A 21,409-nucleotide genomic window follows, 5' to 3' on the forward strand; every position below is an offset into this window, starting at 1 on the left:
AAGGACACACCCAGGTTCACACGGAACGTCGTGGAAGGACACACCCAGGTTCACACGGAACGTCGTGGAAGGTCACACCCAGGTTCACACAGAGCATCGTGGAAGCTCGCACCCAGGTTCACACGGAATGTCGTGGAAGCACGCACCCACCCAGGTTCACACTGACGTGTCTGCTGGGGTAGAGGGCAGGAGAGGCAGGCCACCCTCCCTGAAGCAGCCATGAAGTACACCTGTTAGGAAAAGTGTGCCCGTGGAAGTGCACACCATCACACATAGGCAGCGGCACCTTCTTGTGAACTAAGGTGGGTGGAAATGCCATCCCTACTTTTTTTAATGGTTCTCAGGGTGATTGGAATCCAGGTGATTTTTTGTTTTGTTCTTATACTTTTATGTAATCAAATAATTTACGATGAGCATGTAGTAGTATAATCAAGAAAGAGTAGATTTTCATTTAAAGGCCATGAAAGTCGTCCTAGGTGGTGGTTTGCTGTTGATGAAGTTGTCCGTCCGTCTTTCATGTTGCTATTTCCCTTTATTACGTATTTAGTTCCTTTGTTTGTGTCTGGGTTCACGTCTTCACTTTCCGTTCTGTTCCCTATGATTGTTTTTCTTTAATATTTAGGATCCTTTTAATTTGGAATTTTCTGAAAAAAATTGGTTTTCATCTCTGTGAAAATCATGCTGTTAAAATTGTTTAATGTGAGCATTTTGGGGGGTTAGCATTTAGCATTTTACAGGCAGATGAGCCTCATGGGAAGGCAATAGACTGCGTGGTTTGTTCTGTGTCCCCAGTGATACAATCTTAAGGAAGCCATGTGTCTCTGCACTGGGGGTCCGTCTGTCCAGTGGGGTCACATCTACAAATCATAGTCTTAATTGAACACCTATTGTGGGTCTGGTAGTGTACAGGGGTTAAAAAGATGAAAATGTCCATAATTACGTGAGAATGAGATGTCTCGTGAGGGTTAACAAGCAAATCTGTGAAATTATCAGTTCTGCCTGTTGGGCTCAGTGAAGTTTCAGAGAAGATAGATGCTGGAGGTACATCTGGAAGGACCGGGGGGACATTTCCAAGTTGAGACTGGTGGGAGAAAAACGGGATGACGTGTAGAAGGATGAGGTGGGACAGCGAAGAATCTTCTGGAGGGGCCTCCTGTCAGCTGTCTGGGAGCCGGGAGAGCTAAGATTGGAGGGGCTGGCTGACAGCGGCCTTTGGGGCCCCACGAAGGCATGTTCCAAATAGGGGTAGACCTGGACGAGGGCGCGGACTCGCTGATCACCATCTGCATACTGTGGCCAGCCTGTTGTCACTGCATTTCCAGGTGACCGACTTAGCATCTTATATCTTTCGTTTGCAGGCTTGTGAGTGGCAATTCCATTGAAGAGAAATTGTTGAAAAATGGAACTAAAGATTTGATCCGAGAAGTGGCTGCTCAGGGAAATGACTACTCCATGGCATTCTTAACTCAGGTACTCCTTATTCGATGAGAGTCCTTGAGGTGAGGCCCGCTGTGTGGCGCATGGAATCGCCTGGTGTTAGTGTACACCAGCGAGGGGCTTAGGTCTCCAGCTCAGGTCAGATGCATACTTGGACCTTGTACTGGGGAGTAACACACGTCTCTGTGTTCAGCGAACCATCCAGGAGCTGTTTGAGGTTTATTCTCCCATGGATGATGCTGGCTTCCCGGTCAAAGCTGAGGAGTTTGTGGTGCTTTCTCAGGAACCTTCTGTCACGGAAACCATTGCACCCAAAATTGCAAGACCTTTCATAGAGGTGAGAATACACTGAATCTGGCTGGAGAGTTGCATGGTGGGAGCCGTCAGAACACCTGCACCCTCCCCTGGGGCTCTGAGTGCTCAGTCCCCACTCTTCCCTGGCCTGAAGCCCTCTTCCCATCCCCGCTTTTGGAGCCTCCCCACTCCCTTCTTTCTGTCATGGGGATTTTGAACTGCAGATACAAGTGAGGGAAATGGGGCGAAGGTCGGACCACAGGCCTGTCACTGAAGCAGTTGCTGCTGTCTTCATCCGCACTTTCCCACAGTCTCAGCTCCTTCCCCTCCCCATGGAAATCTATTCCTGCCTCCTCTGGAGGCTCTACCAGCACTGCCCCTGCTCCCCTCCAGCTGGCTGTGTTGGCTTCTCCCTGAGCAGAGCAGCCACCAGCCTGCACTCAGGTGCTAAGTGTAAGGTGCCGGTTGATTGTGAAGACTGAGTGTAAGAAGGAACACAGACTATCATGTTGGTACTTTTGAATGTTGGCTGCCTGTTGAAGTGATAATATTTTGGCTGTCGGGTTATGTCAGTATTTTACTGTTTTGGCGTGGGTACTAGAAGATAGAGGGCATGTTTGGGTCCTTTGATTTTTTCCCTTTTGAGGGTGCTGCTGTGTGGACACATCACGTACCTGTCACGGGGCCACTGTTCCCTCCCCGTCCCCATGGCTGCCCGCCAAAGCCCTACAGCCTCACGTCCTGGAGATGGAGGCTTTTAGCTGCCTTCGTTCTCTGAGTCCTCTCCTCCTTCATGTGGCCCTGCCACTCCTCCAGAGCTTGTTCTGGGGCCCCCGTTTGTATGCCTCTTACCTTGGAAGGTATCCCTGTGCATCTTTTTTCCTGCCCTGTTTGACTACAGCGCATGACTGCATGGGCTTTTCTCTGTGTTTTTCTTTTCTGTGAAAGTGTTAAAGACCAGACCAGGCACACTGCACAGCCTCTCAGCACCTGTCCCTCGACACGTGAGATTGAGCCTCCCAGCCTCATGGTGTCAGCCCCCTCCTTGCCTGTACTCAGCCTGTTCTCACCAACTCTGATGCTGTCTCCTCTTCCATTTCTAAACATTACTCAGTTACCAAATAAGTAAGAAATACTTGGGGTATGACTGTCTTAGTCCGTTTGTGTTGCTGTAAAGGAATACCTGAGACTGGGTGATTTATTTTAAAAAGGGGTTTATTTCACTCATGATTCTGATGGCAGCAGAGTTCAGGATTGAGCATCTGTCTGGTGAGGGCCTCCTCAGACAGCTTCCATGGTGGCAGAAGGGGAGGGGGAGCTGCATGTGCAGGCCACGCAGCAAGAGAGGGAGCGAGGGGCAGACAGCAGGCTCCCTTTAATAGACTGACCCTCACAGGACAAACAGGGCGAGACCCATTCCCCCAACCCCAGAGCATGTCTATTCCTGAGGGATCCACCTATGACCCAAACCTTTGAGAATTTATAATGAAAAGCCAGTCTCCTGCCCTGCTCCCCACCCCACCAGCACCCCGTTTCTCACATTTCTTCTAGAGATTGTCTGTGTGTCATTTCCTTTACACAGAAATACCTGACAGATTGTTACCTATCAGGAGGTATGGATCAACCTCATTCTGTTTTAAGGAGGTAATACATGCATGAAGTTGAAAAAGAAAAACAACACAAAATCATAGCTGAGGCCAGGTGTGGTGGCTCAGGCCTGTAATCCCAGCACTTTGGGAAGCTGAGGCTAGAGGAGGGCTTGAGGCCAGAAGTTCAAGACTGGCATGGGCGTTATAGTGGGACCCCATCTCTACAAGAAGAATTTTAAAAACTATGAGTGTGGTGGTGAGCACCTGTAGTCCCAGCTACTGGGGTGGCTGAGGCAGGAGGATCTCTTAAGCCCAGGAGATTAAGGCTACTGTGAGCTGTGATCGTGCCACTACGCTCCAACCTGGGTGACAGAGTGACCCTGTCTCAAAGACAAAATATGCAAAGGACCTGACTCTGTGTGTCTCAAAGGAAAACATGTAAGTGGCCGATGTGTAGACGAAATAATGTCCAGCATCCCTAATCATCAGGAAAATCAAATAAAAACCACATGAGGTACCAACTGGCACCTGTTAGGATGACTGTCATCAAAACGCAAAAGATAGTGAGTGTTGGTGAGGACCTGGAGGAAAGGGACCTGTTGCACTCTGTTCCTGGGAACGTCATTGGCACAGCCACCGTGGGAGACGGCAGGGAGCTTCCTCAAAAATGTAGAAATAGAGCTTCCACAGGAGCCAGCAATCCCACTGCTGAGTGTCTATCCAAAGAGTTGAAATTAGCGCGTAGAAGAGGTGTCTGCACCCTCGTGTTCATCGCAGCACCGTCCCAGCAGCCAGGACACGGAATCCACCCAAGTGTCCATCCGAAGTCCGGGATTTTCCATGTTGGCTCTGTTGTTTCCCAGCAGCATAGTATTTCAACACATAGATTCTTCGGAAACATACTTGTTGATTGTTTTACTGTGTGTCAGGCACTGTTCTAAGCAGTGGGGATACAGGATCGAAAAAAAGACAAGAATTTCACCTTTCATGAAGCTTATATTCTAGTAAGGAGAGAGGCAGAAACCAAACCTAGTGAGTAAAGCATATGTAATTTATTCACACGAGAAGTTGTGAAATGCTGAGTCCAGGGGAGAATGTTGTGGTCACCACAGTAGACAGGTCAGTGTGGCCGAAGGGGTGGGGAGGGTGTGACCAGGTGGGGCCTGACTGCAGGGAGCCCTTGGAAGGGTTTGAGTCAAGCTGTGGTGCAGGGTCTGGCATGACCTAAGAGAGTCGCTCTGACTCCTTTGTTGAGACTCGGTTGTAGCAAGGCAGGGGGATCCTGGGGCCCAGTTAAGAGTCCCAGAGCAGTAACACTGGTGAGCAAGGCTGGTGAGGAAAGCTGGGGGACCTGCCGGGGCAGCAGGGGGGTCTTTGGAGGGTGGAGCCAGCAGGACTCCCTGCAGTGGGTGTGTGAGGAGGGTGGCTGCTCCTCACTGGCTTGACCAGCCCTTGGGAACAGAGAGGTAGGTTAGCCTTGACCTTTTGCCAGCGGAGGCAGATCCACGTTAGCGTGATGTGCTCGTACCTGCTGCACGGGGCTGTGGCTGTAGGATTCTTCTGTCATTGGCAACACTCATCAGAGGATTTGTGCCTGAGAAATGGTTTTAAGAAAAGTCCTTGTTGACATACAAAAACATACAGCAAGTGTACGCATCACAAAGATTCCAGGTGGAGAAATGTTCCGTCAGTAGAAGCACCTAGTAGCTAGCATCTGGTGGTGGAGGAGGATGCGGCTGGCTCCTCAGAAGGCCGGTCCCCCATTGGTGCTGCCTCTTGTGAATTCTGACAGCATTCCCTGCTTCTGCACTTTCTATACATGGGGCGCTCTTCCTTCGGGTCTGCCTTCTTGTTGTGCGCGGCAGTCGGTAACTCATTCTCATTGCTGTGTAGAGTTCTGTCTGAATATACCGCAGTTGATCAGATCTGCGGCTCGTGGATTTGATGGAGTGGTTAATTTGAATTGTGCTCCTGTGGATGTTTCTATTCTTGTCTTTGGTAAGCATGCATGTGCAATTCAGGCTGCATACGTTTGACTTCAGGAGATGCTGTGGCTGCGCCGGGGATGCTCCCGCCATGGGGTTGTTCTGGGTGGTGGTGTGGAGGCAAAATTGCTGGTCCTGTCACTGTAGCTGCAGGGCGGAACGTGGGATAGTCTCATTGTGGTTTAATTTGTAGTTTTGCTGTTGATTGATGAGTTTGAGTGCCTCTTCATATATTTACTGGCAGTTTGAGTACTTTTTAAAGAAATGCCAAGGCTTTTCCCAATTTTTTTATTGGGTTTCTTTTTTTTTTTTTTTTAAGCGGAGTCCCACTCATCATCCAGGCTGCAGTGCAGTGGTATGATCTTGGCTCGCTGCAACCTCTACCTCCCAGGTTGAAGTGATTCTCCAACTCAGCCTCCCAAGTAGCTGGGATTACAGGTGCATGCACCACGCCTGGCTAATTTTTATATTTTCAGTAGAGATGGGGTTTCTCCATGTTGGCAAGACTGGTCTTGAACCTCTGACCTCAGGTGATACACCTGCCTCGACCTCCCAAAGTGCTGTGATTACAGGCGTGAGCCACCACGCCCGGCCATTTGTCTCTGTTTCTTAATGACTTGTTGGAGTTCTTATGTATCCCAGATAAAAGGCCTTTGTTTGATAGACGTGACATATCTTTCCCATTCTGTGGTTTGCCTTTCTAAACGCTATATATTGATGAGCAGAAGTTCGAGTTCTGACACCATCCAGGGCCCACGTCTGCTGTCTTATAGTGGGCGCTTTTTGTGCTCTGCTGAGGAGATTCTCTGCCCACCTGAAGGTCGCTGTGCATCCTCCTCTCTTTTCTTCTACATGTTGCATTGTTTGATGTTTGCTACTTAGGTGCACCAGCTATCTGGCAATAAGTTCTGTGTATAGTGTCGAAGTGGTGTTATATAACTTTGCAGGTTTTACCAGATTACCCTGGAAACAGATTGTATCAGTTTTTAATTTGTGTCTTCTAACTAAAAACCATACCTCCATGTCAGATGTCTTTTGCCCCATCTGCAGGTAACTATCAGACGTGTGTTCCTAGCTGTTTCTGCAGCTGAACAGTGGCGTCTCCTCATTCTAACTTGCGTGTCTTGCACTGTGATAAAGCTGTCTTGTGTGTTTATAGTCATCAATGCTACATTTTGTGGTGGACTTGCTTCTGCTGCCATAACGTTGGGCTGTCCGTCTGCTGTCTGTTTCCTGGACAGAAGCCTCTGTCCTGCTGTGTCTGTCAGCTGAGGGCAGTGGTGTGCATCAGGTCTGAGATGGAGCCTCCTGGGCTTTTCTTGTTCTCGGAGTTTCCCTGGCCCTGGGTGCCCTGGCACGCTTTGCCTGCGTCAGTGCTTAGCTCTTTCATGGGGCCTGCCTGCCCAACTCGATAGCAAGGTTAGCAAGGCCCAGGAGATTTCCCGCTCATTTCTGTATTCTTTAAGTGTGTTATCGTTTTCACCTGCAAGAGGACCTCAGGGAAGGAGTGGTTGCCTTTGTAGAGAGTGGGTGATTACAGTGTAGGCATCTCCGTTAACTTTACATAGGGTGGCTCTTCTCCAAACTACCCTCATTTAAAAAGTCTGTCAAGGCAATCTAAACATAGACTTTCCTCAGGCCCTCAAGAGTATTGAGTATCTGGAGGAGGATGCCCAGAAGTCCGCAGAGGAGGGCGTGCCGGGACCACACACTGATGCTCTGTCCTCAGACTCTGAGAACATGCCATGTGATGAAGAACCGTCCCAATTAGAGGAACTAGCTGACTTCATGGAGCAGGTTTGGGCATGTTTTCCTTTACAACTACGTACTTTAAAAATTTGACCGTTCTATAAAATATTTATTGTTTACTGCAAGAAAAATCACTTTTTTGATTCAAATGTTGGTGAGTGGGTTGTATACGGAATTTGACTTTTATTAACTTGCTGTTAACCCTATTCAAAAAATATACTTTTGGAACAGCTTACACCAATCGAAAAATATGCTTTAAATTACCTGGAATTATTCCATGCTTCCACTGAGCAAGAAAAAGCGAGAGACAGTGAGGTAAGGAGTCAACTTTTGGTCAGTGAAAAAAAATCGCAATATTTTCAGAGTTAAGTTTGATTTAAAGTAAATGTGACTTCATTAAATTAAAGTCACAAAAGCCAAAACCCACAAGTTTGGAAACGAACTTAAAATGAAGAGAGTCTCGAGAAGCCCGTAGGGACCATGGGGCTTGTTCACCCCTTGTAGGGACCGTGGAGCTTGGTTTCCCCCCATAGGGATCATGGGGCTTGTTCTCCCCTCAGTGTCTTTGATTTGATTTGCAGCAGGCTGCTGCTTGCAGGGTGACACGTCGTGGGTCGGTGTGTATAGAGAACATGTGGCTCTGAGACAGCAGGGAGACCTGGAGCGGGGACTCGGGGGTGCTCTGAGCTGCGTTCCTGATCCTGAAAGTTCCTGCTGGTCTCCCCATCAGGACGCAGTGATGACTGCAGTGAGGGCGTGGGAGTTCTGGAACCTGAAGACCCTGCAGGAGAGGGAGGCCCGGCTGCGGCTGGAGCAGGAGGAGGCGGAGCTCCTGACCTACACCCGCGAGGATGCCTACAGCATGGTACCTGGCCCGGGGCCCTCCTGCCCTCTTGCCCCCCTGCTGAGGGGTACTTGTTCAGCCATGTTTGGCTGTTCAAAGTCTCTGTACATTGACATGAGAAAATGCCTAGGAATTGTTACTTCTCATATCAAAACAACCTCACTCAGGTTCTAAAAACACCGTTTTCTTAAAAATTGACACTTGGAGATTGCAGTTAGATATTGACCAGCTCTGATTAAAGCATTTATAAGTCTTATAAATAGTCATGTCGATCAGACTTATTTGGAAGACTTAATAAGTATGAAGGTACATGATTTGTGGCTTACAACATGACACTGAGACTTGGTGGAAATTAGAGCGTGCCGTGTTCCCTACAGGAATATGTCTACGAAGATGTTGATGGGCAGGCAGAAGTCATGCCGGTGAGTGCTGCCCTCTCCCTTTGGGTCTGTGCGGGCAGCTTCCTGTGAGTTCCACATCTCATGGGCCCTCCCTTCTCCGTGCAGCTCTGGACCCCGCCCACCCCGCCACAGGACGACAGTGACATCTATCTCGACTCGGTCATGTGTCTCATGTATGAAGCCACTCCCATCCCAGAGGCTAAGCTGCCCCCCGTGTATGTGAGGAAGGAGCGGAAGCGACACAAAACGGACCCCTCAGGTGCGCATCCCGAGGGCATCGTGTGACCTAGGCGGGCCCTGGCCTGCAGAGTCCCTGCATGTCAGCCGCTTTCTGCTGTCTGCCTGTCTGCTGCAGGGCGAGTGCTCACATGCCCGTCCACTGCCTCTCAGGCCCTGTGCATAAGTTCTGTTGTTTCCAATGAGGAAACCTTCATGTTTCCTTCTAATTGACCGTGAAGACCTGAGAGCAGGTCTGTCTTTGGCAGGTGCTTTCTGCGGCCTCTTTGCCCAGGCACCTCCAGACTTGCCCAACCTGTTTCCTTTGTCTTTTGCCTGCTAATGTGGAATCTCCTGGTTTACTGTCTTGCTGAAGACAGCCTCTCTGTTCAGCTGCAGGCAGGAAGAAGAAGCAGCGTCACGGGGAGGCAGTCGTCCCTCCTCGGTCCCTGTTTGACCGAGCGACACCAGGCCTCCTGAAAATTCGCAGAGAGGGCAAGGAGCAGAAGAAGAATATTCTGCTGAAGCAGCAGGTGCCATTTGCCAAGCCCCTGCCAACTTTTGCCAAACCCACAGCTGAGCCTGGTCAAGACAACCCCGAGTGGCTCATCAGTGAGGACTGGGCACTGCTGCAGGTAGGTGGGCGTGGTCTTTCTGCCAGCGGTCACGTGTGGTCATTTTTCTCCCTCACATCTGTGCTTCCAGCTCACTGTGATCACTTTGCGAGGAGTCTTTGGCAGGAGGGAAGATCTTCTGACTTAGAGTGTATTCGCCTGTTTTACCTGAAACCTCGTTCTCCAGGCTGTAAAGCAGTTACTGGAGCTGCCTTTGAACCTCACAATCGTGTCACCTGCTCACACACCTAATTGGGATCTTGTCAGTGACGTCGTTAACTCCTGTAGCCGAATCTACCGCTCTTCCAAACAGTGCCGGAATCGCTACGAGAACGTCATCATTCCACGAGAGGAGGGGAAGGTAAGCACGGTCTTGTTTGTCCTCCGAGGAGAACACAGGCAGGTGTGGTAACTGTGGCCTGCAGTATCGGCTCCAGTTCTGCTCTTCACTGACTGGGCTCCTTCATCCCTGTGGGTCTGCGGTGAAGTCCATCTCCTTGGGCTCCTGGTGGACCCAGCGAGGTCAGGTTCCTGCACTGTGCCTCGCCTACGGCATGAGCAGTGATGGAGGTGTTCACACTGTGCTTGGTGTTGGCAGCAGGCCTCATACCTGAGGTTTCATCTGATATCAACATTTGCACTGCCATTGTCATTTCTAAGATAGTGTGGGTGTCATCCGAGTACTTGGCCATATATATATGTATACATTTTCGCTTTGTAACCCAGGCTAGAGTGCAGTGGCACGATCTCAGCTCACTGCCAACTCCACCTCCCAGGTTCACACCATTCTCCTGCCTCAGCCTCCCGAGTAGCTGGAACTACAGGCTCCCGCCACCACACCCGGCTAATTTTTTGTATTTTTAGTAGAGACGGGGTTTCACTGTGTTGGCCAGGATGGTCTTGATCTCCTGACCTTGTGATCCACCCGCCTCGGCCTCCCAAAGTGCTGAGATTACAGGCGTGAGCCACTGCACCTGGCCGATATATATACATTTTCAACAAGGTTTTGGATGAATGAAAAGACCTCTCACTGGATTTTGATCATGGCATACTTAAATGAGGGTGTCATCCAAATACTTGGTCATATATAGACAGACATTTTCAAGAAGGTTTTGGGTGAGTGAAAAGATACGCTGTCTCGCTTTGTTTTGATCATAGCGTACTTAAAGAAAAGTCTGTTACTGGTACCTCTGCTATTCCGGTACTGAATGACTGGCTGGCTGCAATGGTTTGACAAACGTGATATTCCCTGTTTCAGGGTTAACTATAAGTATTGCAAGTGTTTGTTTACATATAGTATAGTCAAATCATTGGTCTTTCATGTAAGAAGTCAGTTGTGTGGTTTGTAGCTTGACCCCGGAAGAGTCCAGGCAGCTGGTCAGTAACATGTAGGCGTGCGTGTGGCGTGCCTTCCCTCGTACTGAGTAATCACTCTCCGTTGTGCATCTGGCTTTCTTCAGGCGGCTCCTTCTTGCTGCTTGCCTGCCTTTCTCGCCTCAGGACCGCATCCAGAGCCCCCACACCAGCAGCATCTGCATGCTCCGCTGTGCCCACGTTGCCGGTGTCCACACCCCTCGGGGGATGTGCTGTCCCACTTCCAGGGCACTTGCCGTGCTGGTGTGTGGGGACCACTGCCTTTCAGTTCACCTCGTGGAGCCCATCCAGACAGGAGCTGTGGGCACGTCTTCTTGCATGGGACAGGGTGGGGCAGATATAGTAGAGGCAGGCATCCAGTACTTTTACTATATTTACTTTTGTTTCTAATTTGTGAGAATTATATTTTCTCCATAATAGCCAGATCCATCCTCAGGGTGCGAACATCACACTTAATTTATTTCTGTACCCACTCTTTCAGTCATCTCTCTTCATTTTTCTAAAAATACTTGTCTGATAATAAAGCATTTTTTTGTTGTTGTTGAACGTAGAAAAGCAAGTTTTCTTCGTAATACCACTTTGTGGTCCCTTCACCAATAAGACTTCCTGGAATCTTGCATTAATTAGGTTTTCTGTGTTTTGGAAGCATTCGTATTAATAGTCATTACCTTATTACGGAAAAAAGTAAAGCTAAAATATTGTCGTCTTTTATAGCTGATTTATGAAGCTAATCCAGAGAAAAAGGCAAAATATTTGTAAAGTTTGAGGGTGATGTTCTTTTTTTTTTTTTAGACAGGAGTTTCACTGTTGTCGCCTAGACTGGAGTGCAGTGGCATGATCTCGGCTCACTGCAACCTCTGCCTCTCAGGTTCATGTGATTCTCCTGCCTCAGCCTCCCGAGTAGCTGGGATTACAGGTGCATGCCACCACGCCTGGCTAATTTTTATATTTTTAGTAAAGATGTGTCCTCTACTGCTAGAAGAATACCCTAAATTTCACCAAGTTGGCCAGGCTACTCTCGAACTCCTGACCTCAGATAATCCACCCACCTCGGCCTCCCAAAGTGTTGGGATTTCAGGCGTGAGCCACCACCCCCGGCTGCGGGTGATGTTCTGAATAAGTTGGAGCATTTTGTCAAGAGCCTGTGCACAGAAACGTAGAGTAAGATTCAGTCTTAACCTATATTTTAGGAATCAACAGAAACCTGAGTCCTAGAATTTTCTCCAGGGCCTCTCATTCTGTATGTAGAGGCCATGATTCTTTGCATTAGAGGACCCCACGGTGACTTGTCGAGCTCCCTAAAGGGCATCCTGAGCCTCCGTGTCCCTCACGCCCTGTGGAAGCCCGTGATGGTGACAGTGGTCAGATGTGTGCGTGAGTGGGACAGCCCCACCTCTCAGAGCCTGCGGGACTCCGGCAAGCCATGTGGGACGGGGCATTCATGCCTGGTTAGAGCCTGCACAGGAGGCTGTTACCAGACACACAGTCTTTCCGCCTCTGGCCTGGCTCCACCTGGCCATCTAGCGTCTTGTGTGATAGACCTGGTCTTACTCTTATGCACCCCTTCTCCCTCCTTCCCTTTGCTTACTCTTAGGGTGACAGATAGGAGAATGCGTCCCGGTGTGGTGCAGTGTTCTGGGAGAAGACTGCTGTGGCCTTGGATGTTGGTTTCTAGTTCTGGTTGTCCTTAGTGTTGCCTTCAGAATTTAGGGCATTCCTCTAGCAGTAGAGGACACGTGTGCACACAGACATGTATGCTTGTACATGCGCAGACACACCTGTACCTGGGGCTGTGCTGCTGTGTCATGTGAGAGTCTTGGTTTTCGCCTTGGCACACTCTCTTTGACCAGAGTTTAGAGGAGCATGGGGGAAGAGCCCTGGGCAAGGAAGGAGGTGCTTAAGCCCTGGTCTTGACTTGTCACTACCTCTGTAACCTTGCACAGAGAGCATTCCTGGGACGGCTGTTCACTTCACAGGATAAGGAGTTGCTTTACAATTCTGCAGGATGCTAAGATGTCTTGGGAGCAGGTAGCCCACAATTGAGTGGCCCGTTGTTCAGCTGTGCAATTTATGAAGGAAGGACTGCCAGGCATAAGCACTGCTAAAGACCCCCAAGAATGTACTTTGAGACACCGTTGGGCATGCGCCAGCCTTACTGTCCACCGTGGGCAGAGGTCAGTGGTGTCCATGGCGGTCCACACTGCCCTTTGGTGTTACCGGGTGAAGGCTCACAGCCTGCTCCACACGGTTTACCTGCCGTGTGACCTCGGGCACTTTGCACACCTATTTTGTTCCCTCTCCCTCTTTGGGTGATTATGGGGCTTATGTGAGAGAACACCTGGAAAGGGTTAGCGTGGACTGGGGAGTGTCATAGCAGTCGGTTGTGACAGCCACTTAATGCCGCTGCTGTTGGGTTATGCTTGGACTTGGAAAGAAGGCCCAGGAAAGGGAAGTTTGTGGTCAGCCATGGGGAGTTTAGTCTCAGATTCCCACCCAGTGAGGCCTGTGTCCCGCGCAGCCGTCTGTCCATGCTGCCTCATTCGGATGCACTCTCATCAATTTTGTTGCAGAGTAAAAACAACCGTCCTCTCCGTACGAGCCAGATCTATGCCCAGGATGAGAATGCCACACACACCCAGCTGTACACGAGCCACTTTGACTTAATGAAAATGACTGCGGGCAAGAGGAGCCCCCCAATCAAACCTCTGTATGTTTCCTGATTGCTCATTTTATGTTAATTATGACTGAGTAGATTGCGTGAAGCTTGGTTTTGATGTGTTTTTAACATACGCTTCTTCAGATATTTCCTTTATTTAATACTGTCTCACCGTCTATACTGCAGGCTTGGCATGAATCCCTTTCAGAAGAACCCCAAGCACGCGTCTGTGTTGGCAGAAAGGTATTTCTCTAGTCGTGACACATTTGTTACTGTTTGGAAGGATTTCATTCCAGTGTCATCTGAGTTCAGCGAGTTCAGCAAATCGTTGTGCACTTGGTGTGTTCAGGCATCAGCTGGACATGGCAGTGCGCAGAACCTGCAGGAGAGACGGTGCTTCTCCTGCCATGGGCTGGGGTGTGCATGGGGTGGCCCCTGCCCTGTCTCTGTGTTGTGGGGATTGTCCTTGCTGGCCCTTGGTGGGGCAAGATGCTGACAGACACGATGAGTGTGCCAGGGCCACGTGGCCAACCACAAGGGGGGCTTTCCTCCTTGCACCCCACCTCTCAGGCACTGATTTTGTTAGCCATATCTTAAGAACACATCATGTTTAGGGGTGTGTGTACTTGCCCTGAAGTTCTACAGGGGAAAAGAGGAATGGATGAATGGATGGGTAGAGAAGTGGGTAGATGCAAGAAAGTAAATGGGGTAAGAATTGGATGGCAAAACCCCAGTGTGGAACCTTAGTGCCAGGCACATGGGTGTCTGCTGCGTTTCTGACTGTCCGACTCTTCCCATAAATGTTGGAAATGCTGGGATGAAATGGTGTGCATCTGGTTTAGGCACTGTTGTCACACAGTGGCGGATTTGGGAGGCTTCCTTGTTCTGTGGCTCCCTTTCCACACAGTGGTGGAGCGATCTTTGTCAGAGGGAGTTGGCCCAGGGCCCATCTCCTCAAGCCCCCAGGACTCCCTCCTGCCCCTGCTCTGAGTCGCCTGGCCCTGGCTTTCAGCCCCTTGGTGCTCCCTGAGTGTGCTGGCAGCCGCGCCTCAGGCCTTCACTTAACCGCCCTCGTGAGATGTTTTCAGAGCATACTGTTGAGAATTGCAGCCCTGCCCTGCTGTTTTCCTTCATAGCAGTCAGTATACGTCTTCAGACCCACTGCACGTTTTACCTGTTTGTTTTCTGATGTGAGTACTATGATCGTTGGGACTCTAGTGTCTGGGAGCTCAGACCAGGCGTTTGATTTATGTTGTCGATTAAATGAAGAGTTAATTCACCCAACTAATATTTATGGACCTGCTGCGGGCCTGCACGGCGTGGAGCCTGGACATTCCCAGGGCAGTGAGACAGGCTCAGTCCCGCCCTTCCTTTACCTCACTGGAGGGCGTCCTCACAGAATGAATAGACAGTGATTTTCCTGAGTACAGTGCAGACACATGAGGTGGGCTGTGCGTTTTGGGGGCTGCCACCAGTTACCCTGGGGATGTGTTCAGAGATACTTCTCCCGGAGCGTGGGAGAGCTCGGCCTCAAGGAAGAGGACTCAGCGCCAGGCTGAGGACAAGGTCCAGGTGGCTCGATCTCCTGCAGGGCACGTTGGGCACCTTGCTTTATGCCCTCATCTCGTGGGCTGGGCTGGAGCTGCCCCAGCCCCTGGCAGCACGGGGTTTCTAGGGTACTTGGTACTTGTCCATCTTAAAATTTGCCTGTATGTTTTTAACCTTTGCATCTGTCTTTCAGTGGAATCAACTATGACAAGCCACTGCCTCCCATCCAGGTGGCGTCTCTCCGTGCAGAGCGAATCGCAAAAGAGAAAAAGGTCAGCACCCTGGGCCCTTCTGCCTGAGTGGGAAAATGTGGTGGCTGTGACTTCATCCAGGGGGTGTGCGGGCCAGGTCTGCCCCTCCAGTGGCTCCTCTTCCTTCCCTGCCCCTCAGGCTCTGGCTGATCAGCAGAAGGCACAGCAGCCGGCCGTGGCCCAGCCGCCCCCGCCCCAACCGCAGCCCCCGCCACCCCCGCAGCAGCCACCACCCCCACTGCCACAACCACAGGCAGCGGGCAGCCAGCCGCCAGCAGGGCCACCAGCTGTCCAGTCTCAACCCCAGCCACAGCCCCAGACCCAGACGCAGCCTGTGCAGGCCCCAGCGAAGGCGCAGCCCGCAATCACGACGGGGGGCAGCGCGGCCGTGCTGGTGAGCAGGGACCTCCTCGCGGGCTTCCCGTCCACAGGAGTCACCCCCACCCGCACTTGATTCAAGTGCTTTCTGTTAAAACGAAGCTTGTTCCAGTTCTAGCACATTTCCAGGCTGTAGACCTTCCTCTGAAGAACTGGGAAAAGGCTTAGTCTCACCCCAGAGGACTTGTGTGTTTTCGCCCAGATTCTGCCATTTCACTCCTCCAAGGCTTTTGTGGGCTTAGTGGCTTTATTGGATTTGGCAGGTAGAGGCAGCTCCTTTTAGTGGAGGTGTCTGGGAAGTTTGGAATTGCCTGGGTTTTGTAAAACATACCTAAACATACCTGTGACGCATTTACCTCTTGACTTCCTGCACACTTAGAGAGCAGGTCCTGTCTGTGCTGGTGTCTCCTGAAAGCATGCCCATGTGTGCTCACTCATACACATCAGTCTTTAATGCCTGTTGTAGAAAAGCTGTACAGTGCACGAGAAGCGTTGTGAAAAGAAAGGCAGGGTGTGGAGCTGCAGACTGTGGCCATGCACACCACATGCTGTGGTGCATCTCTGTACTGTGTGTGTCCATGTGCCACACAGAGCTGAAATCATATGCAGAGAATCACACCTGCAGAGAATAGGAGCTGTGCCCAATTGGGAAAACCCGCACTTTGGACTACCAGGCAGGCATAAAAATATTTTTGTTACATAGAACCATTTCCTGCAGTCGTTTTTAGAAAATTGTTTGCTGTAGTGGAATTTTCAATGTACTCAGGCAACTTCATTCCTCATCTATTCAAAAGAGATCTTTGTGAATGCCTACTTGGTGCAAGGTGGGCAAGATGGGCAGTGCCCACACTCTGGAGCCATGTCCTACAGGGGAGGGAGGCAGCCAAAGAGATCATTTTAAATGCTAGCGGGAGGAGTCAGGGTGGCACAATGCAGGACTGGCTTGTTAGGAAACACCTTTCTGAGGAGTTGGCATTTGAGCTAAGGCCTCAATGACAAGGATTTGGACAAAAACAGCAAGTACAGAGGTCCTGAGCTTGGCTGATATGGGGGCCAGAAAGGTCAGTGTGGCTGGACTCAGGTGGTGAGGTACAGAGGGTGGATGAATGGAGTGGAGAGACAGAGGAGTAGAGGGACAGTGGGGTGTGGGGTCAGCAGGGTGGGGATGGAGGGACCCCGGGGTAGAGGTGGAGGGTCAGCGGGGTGGGGCTAGAGGGACAGTGGGATAAGGGTGCAGGGACAGCAGGTAGACCGACGGTGGGGGCACCGCCAGGTGGAATGAGTTGGGGAGGTTGGGATGGGTGGCTGTGTGAGTGTCGTGGGGTTTTGATTGGATTCTGAATGAAGTGGAAGCCTGTGGAGTGTTTATGCAGGGGAGAGCCTGACATGAAATTTATGCAGGGGAGAGCCTGACATGAAATTCACATTTTCTTTTTAAATAGGCAGGAACCATTAAAACATCAGTTACTGGGACAAGCATACCCACTGGTAAGACAAATACAGAGATGCTGAAACGCGGACCCCATTTCTCCTGGCACTGTTGCCTTATGCCCGCCTGTCTCCGCAGGCACCGTGAGTGGAAATGTGATCGTGAACACCATCGCAGGGGTCCCGGCTGCCACCTTCCAGTCCATCAACAAGCGCTTGGCGTCACCAGTGGCTCCTGGAGCCTTGACTGTGAGTTGCCCTTCACCTGGGCCATGCACCTTGACTGCATTCCGCCAGAATTATCTCCTTGTCTGTTAATTCTTATTATTTTTAAGTATTCCATTGGTGAAAAAACTGTCTAATTTGAATTTCATAAAATAAGTAGCTGATCAGTATGTTGATTTCAGAAACATTCACCTGTTTGGGGGATGGTTTCCATTCTATATGAGGGATGAAAATGAGGTGGGGTATGTGTGTGTAAAGTGTAGGGGTGTATGTGTGTGAGGTGTAGGGGTGTGTGTGAAGTGGGGTGTGTGTGTGAGGTGGAATGTGAAGTGTAGGGGTGTGTGTGTGAGGTGTAGGAGTGTATGTGAGGTGTAGGGGTGTGTGTGTTAAGTGTAGGGGTGTATGTGTGTGAGGTGTAGGGGGTATGTGAAGTGTAGGCGTGTGTGTGTGGTGTAGGGTGTGTGTGTGTGGTGTAGGGTGTGTGTGTGTGGTGTAGGGGTGTGTGTGAGGTGTAGGCGTGTGTGTGTGGTGTAGGGGTGTGTGTGAGGTGTAGGGTGTGTGTGTGTGGTGTAGGGGTGTGTGTGTGGTGTAGGGGGGTGTGTGTGAGATGCAGGGGTGTGTGTGTGAGGTGCAGGGGTGTGTGTGTGAGGTGTAGGAGTGTATGAAGTGTAGGGGTATGTGTGTGTGAGGTGCAGGGGTGTGTGTGTGGTGTAGGGGTGTGTGTGTGAGGTGTAGGAGTGTGTGAGGTGCAGGGGTGTGTGTGTGAGGTGCAGGGGTGTGTGTGTGAAGCGTAGGAGGGTGTGTGTGTGTGTGAAGTGTCCCCTCCCTGTAGGGTGATTTTAGGTCGGAGGTAGGTGGGATGTGAGGGTCCGCTGCTGATTCTGTTGCCGCAGGTGCCCCCCATATGCTCGTCACTGTGCCCATGTGGGGAAGCTGAGAGATGACGGGCCTCTTGGGGGCGTGGTTTTGGGGGAGGGGACACGGCATCACACAAGGGCATGGCTGGGTGTGTGCCAGGAGCAGGCGGGCATGGGAGGAGTGGGCAGTTTCTATGGAACGTGGAGACCCCAGGTGTGGGAAGTGGTAGGTGCAGCCCACCCAGGTGGAGAGGAGGCGCCTAGGCAAAGGTGCAGAGCCATGTGGTGCCCTGGGACCAGTGCTTCACTTGGGTTTTTCATCATCAGAACCAAACACAAGTGAGAATAAGGAGCTCAGATTTGTATCTCGGTTTTCCAAATAGTTCACAGACGCAGGGGCAACACACCCTGAATGAGAAGAAACCACGCTTCAAAGTCAGTGCTTTGGCAAGTAGAATGCAGTCCCTCTTGGGTTTTGAAAAGCATCTTTCCTGTAAAGATGTCGTTGCTGTAGTAGCAGGTGATGGGGCATTGGCAGGATAGATGTGTGGATGATGGAATTGGATAGAGTCCAGAAATAGGCCCCCTCCCCAACACAGACACACACGCATGTGCGTGCGTGCGCACACACACACACACACACAGATTTTCAGTTGACCTCAGTAAAAGTGCCAAGGAAATTCAGAGGTGAACAGACTGTCTTGTCAGCAAATGGTGCTGTAACAGTTGGGCGGCCATGTGCAAAACAATGAGCCTTGGCCTGTAACTCACACTGAATATGAAAGTCACTGCAGGTGGATCACAGGCCTGTGTGTAAAAGCAAAAACTACACTGTAAGCCAAAACCGTAACATTTCTAGGAGAAAATCTGTGCTGCTTTGGTTTAGGCAAAGATTTCTTAGGATACCAGAAGCCTGTGAATCATGAAGAAAAATTAATACATTAGGCTTCATCAAAATTAAGGACTTCTTGTCCTTGAAAAATAGTAAGAAAATGAAAAGCATAGACTGGGAGAAAATATAAAGATTCTTCAACTCAATAGTGAGAAAACAAACAACTTTATAGAATGGGCAGAAGATGGAGCAGTCACTTCAAGAAGATAGAAGAATTAGATAAATACTTGAAAAGGCGTGCAACGTCATTAGTCGTTAGGGAAATGCAGATTTTTACAACCACAGTGATACAGCATCATGTGCCTAGGAGAGTGGCTTCAGAAACAGAAGGCTGGCAGTAATGGAAGCAGCCAGGAATCTCTCACAAGGCTGTGGGAATGCAGAATCCACAGTCACTTCTGAAAACAGTTTCATTTTTTCTTATAAAACCAAGCATACTCTTACCATTCAGCTTAGCAGTTCTGCTGCTAGAGATTTCCCCAAGAGAAGTGAAAACACCAGAACAAGAACCCTCAACGCCGATATTTATAATGACTTTATTCGGGATTGCTGAAAAAGAAAACAGCCTAAATGCCCTTCAGCTGGTGGATGGGCTGATAAACCATGGTACATTCATACAGCCCAGTCCTACCCAGGAATACAAAAGAATGAACCACTGAGACATGCACCTCCGTGGAGGACTCTCAGATACATTTTGCAGCTAAATGAACAGTTTCAGAAGGCTTCATATGCTGTATGACTCCGTTTAAATAACGTTATAAAAATGGTAGAACTAGAGAGACAAAAACACAGATGAATGATTACCACGTGCTGGAGGTGCAGGAGGGACTCGACTATGGAGAGGAATACAAGAACATTGGGAGTGGTGGGTTGGCAGTAGCTACATGATGATAATGTGTCCATCAAAATTCATAGAACCACATACTGTACTCTCTGTAATTACCCTTCAATAAATCCCTGTAAAACACTCTTAAGCGGTAGAATATATAAAAACACCATTTTTCTAGTATGTGACTTTAAGATTATTTCACTTTTCTTTGTGCTTTGCAGTAAACAACCTCAGGCTCAGTCGCTGCAGTAGATAGTAGAAGTTGTTAGGCCTGCGGCGTTGGGAACGTCCTATATGACCAATACCACTGTTTCTGTGAGGGCACCAAGCCAGAATCACTGCATTTAGTGTTTTATTTTGAAAAAGACCTGTTCTTTGTGGCATTTTAAAATGTAAAGCATTTCATTCATGACATATTTTTGCGTGGCTCTTAATGGACAAGACCTTCTTCCTGGCACTACGGGCCCAAGACACAGTGTGTGCTTTCGGGGGCCTTGTAGTGCTGTGGCTGGAACATGAGAGAGGTGCAGAGAGCCGTGGTGGGCATGCAGGTGATTGGGCTCGGGGGACTCAGAGAAGGCTTTCAGGAGAAAGTGATATTGGGCTTCAGGAGGACAGGAAGTGCATCATCCACAGAACTGGCCCTTCTGAAGGCAGGGCCAGTCGTGTGAGCGGGGGTCTGAGGGGAAGGGAATGGTGTGCATGGACAATGACGTGTTGTTCTGTTTGAATGGAACACAAAAGACATTGACTGAGAAACAGTGGCTCCCTGCCTTTAAAACCATTATTACTGAGTGGCTTCTGTGTGCTTGGCACTTTGTAAAATTGAGGTTAGATTGTACTGGGCTTTGGATATTGGGCCATATGCATTTTTGTTGTTGTTGTTATTGTTTTGTTTTTTATTTTGAGACGGAGTCTCGCTCTGTCACCCAGGCTGGAGTGTAGTGGCGTGATCTCGGAGTGGCGTTATCTCAGCTCACTGCAGCCTTCGCCTCCTGGGTTCAATCAGTTCTCTGCCTCAGCCTCCCAAGTAGCTGGGATTACAGGTGCCCGCCACCACACCTGGCTAATTTTTGTATTTTTAGTAGAGACGGGGTTTCACCATCTTAGCCCAGCTGGTCTTGAACTCCTGACTTCATGATCCACCCACCTCACCCTCCCAAAGTGCTGGGATTACAGGCACGAACCACTGCGCCCAGCCTAGATAGGGATTTTATTCACCAGGCAGTGGGCAGCCCTTAACGGTCTTAGAGCAGAGAGATGTTCTGGGAAAATTAATGTGATACTACATATCTAGAATTGATTAGGGTAGAAGAGGCTAAGGAGAAAACGATTTTTTTCTTTTTTTTGTCTTTTGAGACAGCCTCTTGCTGTTGCTCCGGCTGGAGTGTAGGGGTGCAATCACAGCTCGCTGCAGCCTCACACTCACAGGCTTAAGCAATCCTCCCGCCTCAGCTTCCTTAGTAGTTGGGATGCGAAAACTGTTTAGTCCAGAAAAGGATGACTTCTGTTTCTGGTAACAAGATGAGTTATTTTTATACCACCTCTTAATGAGAATAACTAAAGTTACTGGATAAACATTTTTAAAGCTTCACGGAACTGACAAGAGTAATTAATTATCAGGCCCAAATCTAAGGGAGGGAAGAAACTCAGAGAGGGAAACAGGATTCGTTGAAGTCATGTTTGCCTTGGAAATAAATTTCAGCCTGTGGGATGAGGGAACTCAAATTCAAGTCCAAGGCTGGGCCAAAGGTGGAGAATCTAAAAAGGAAACTACTGATACACCGAGGTAGGGTCCCAGGTGGCTAAACCCGTAGGGCGAGAGTGAACCAGAAGCAGAAT

At 49.7% G+C, this 21,409-nt stretch overlaps 1 protein-coding gene across 9 annotated transcripts in view; it reads left to right on the forward strand.

The window, feature by feature from the left end:
- The window catches only part of EP400 (E1A binding protein p400), a 133,394-nt gene that overhangs the window by 90,902 nt on the left and 21,083 nt on the right, over nt 1–21,409 (forward strand). For all 9 annotated transcript variants that reach the window (XM_023196863.2, XM_023196866.2, XM_023196871.2 and 6 more), the window contains 15 exons: nt 1,359–1,470; nt 1,631–1,774; nt 6,944–7,102; nt 7,286–7,369; nt 7,785–7,919; nt 8,276–8,320; nt 8,405–8,558; nt 8,909–9,150; nt 9,317–9,490; nt 13,074–13,210; nt 13,346–13,402; nt 14,901–14,979; nt 15,098–15,352; nt 16,779–16,824; nt 16,904–17,013. In XM_023196863.2, the coding sequence (XP_023052631.2) occupies nt 1,359–1,470; nt 1,631–1,774; nt 6,944–7,102; nt 7,286–7,369; nt 7,785–7,919; nt 8,276–8,320; nt 8,405–8,558; nt 8,909–9,150; nt 9,317–9,490; nt 13,074–13,210; nt 13,346–13,402; nt 14,901–14,979; nt 15,098–15,352; nt 16,779–16,824; nt 16,904–17,013 (1,933 nt within the window). The remainder of the gene's footprint in view (nt 1–1,358; nt 1,471–1,630; nt 1,775–6,943; nt 7,103–7,285; nt 7,370–7,784; nt 7,920–8,275; nt 8,321–8,404; nt 8,559–8,908; nt 9,151–9,316; nt 9,491–13,073; nt 13,211–13,345; nt 13,403–14,900; nt 14,980–15,097; nt 15,353–16,778; nt 16,825–16,903; nt 17,014–21,409) is intronic.

The sequence above is a fragment of the Piliocolobus tephrosceles genome, chromosome 10 (assembly GCF_002776525.5).
Source record: "Piliocolobus tephrosceles isolate RC106 chromosome 10, ASM277652v3, whole genome shotgun sequence".
Classification (NCBI taxonomy): Eukaryota; Metazoa; Chordata; class Mammalia; order Primates; family Cercopithecidae; genus Piliocolobus; species Piliocolobus tephrosceles.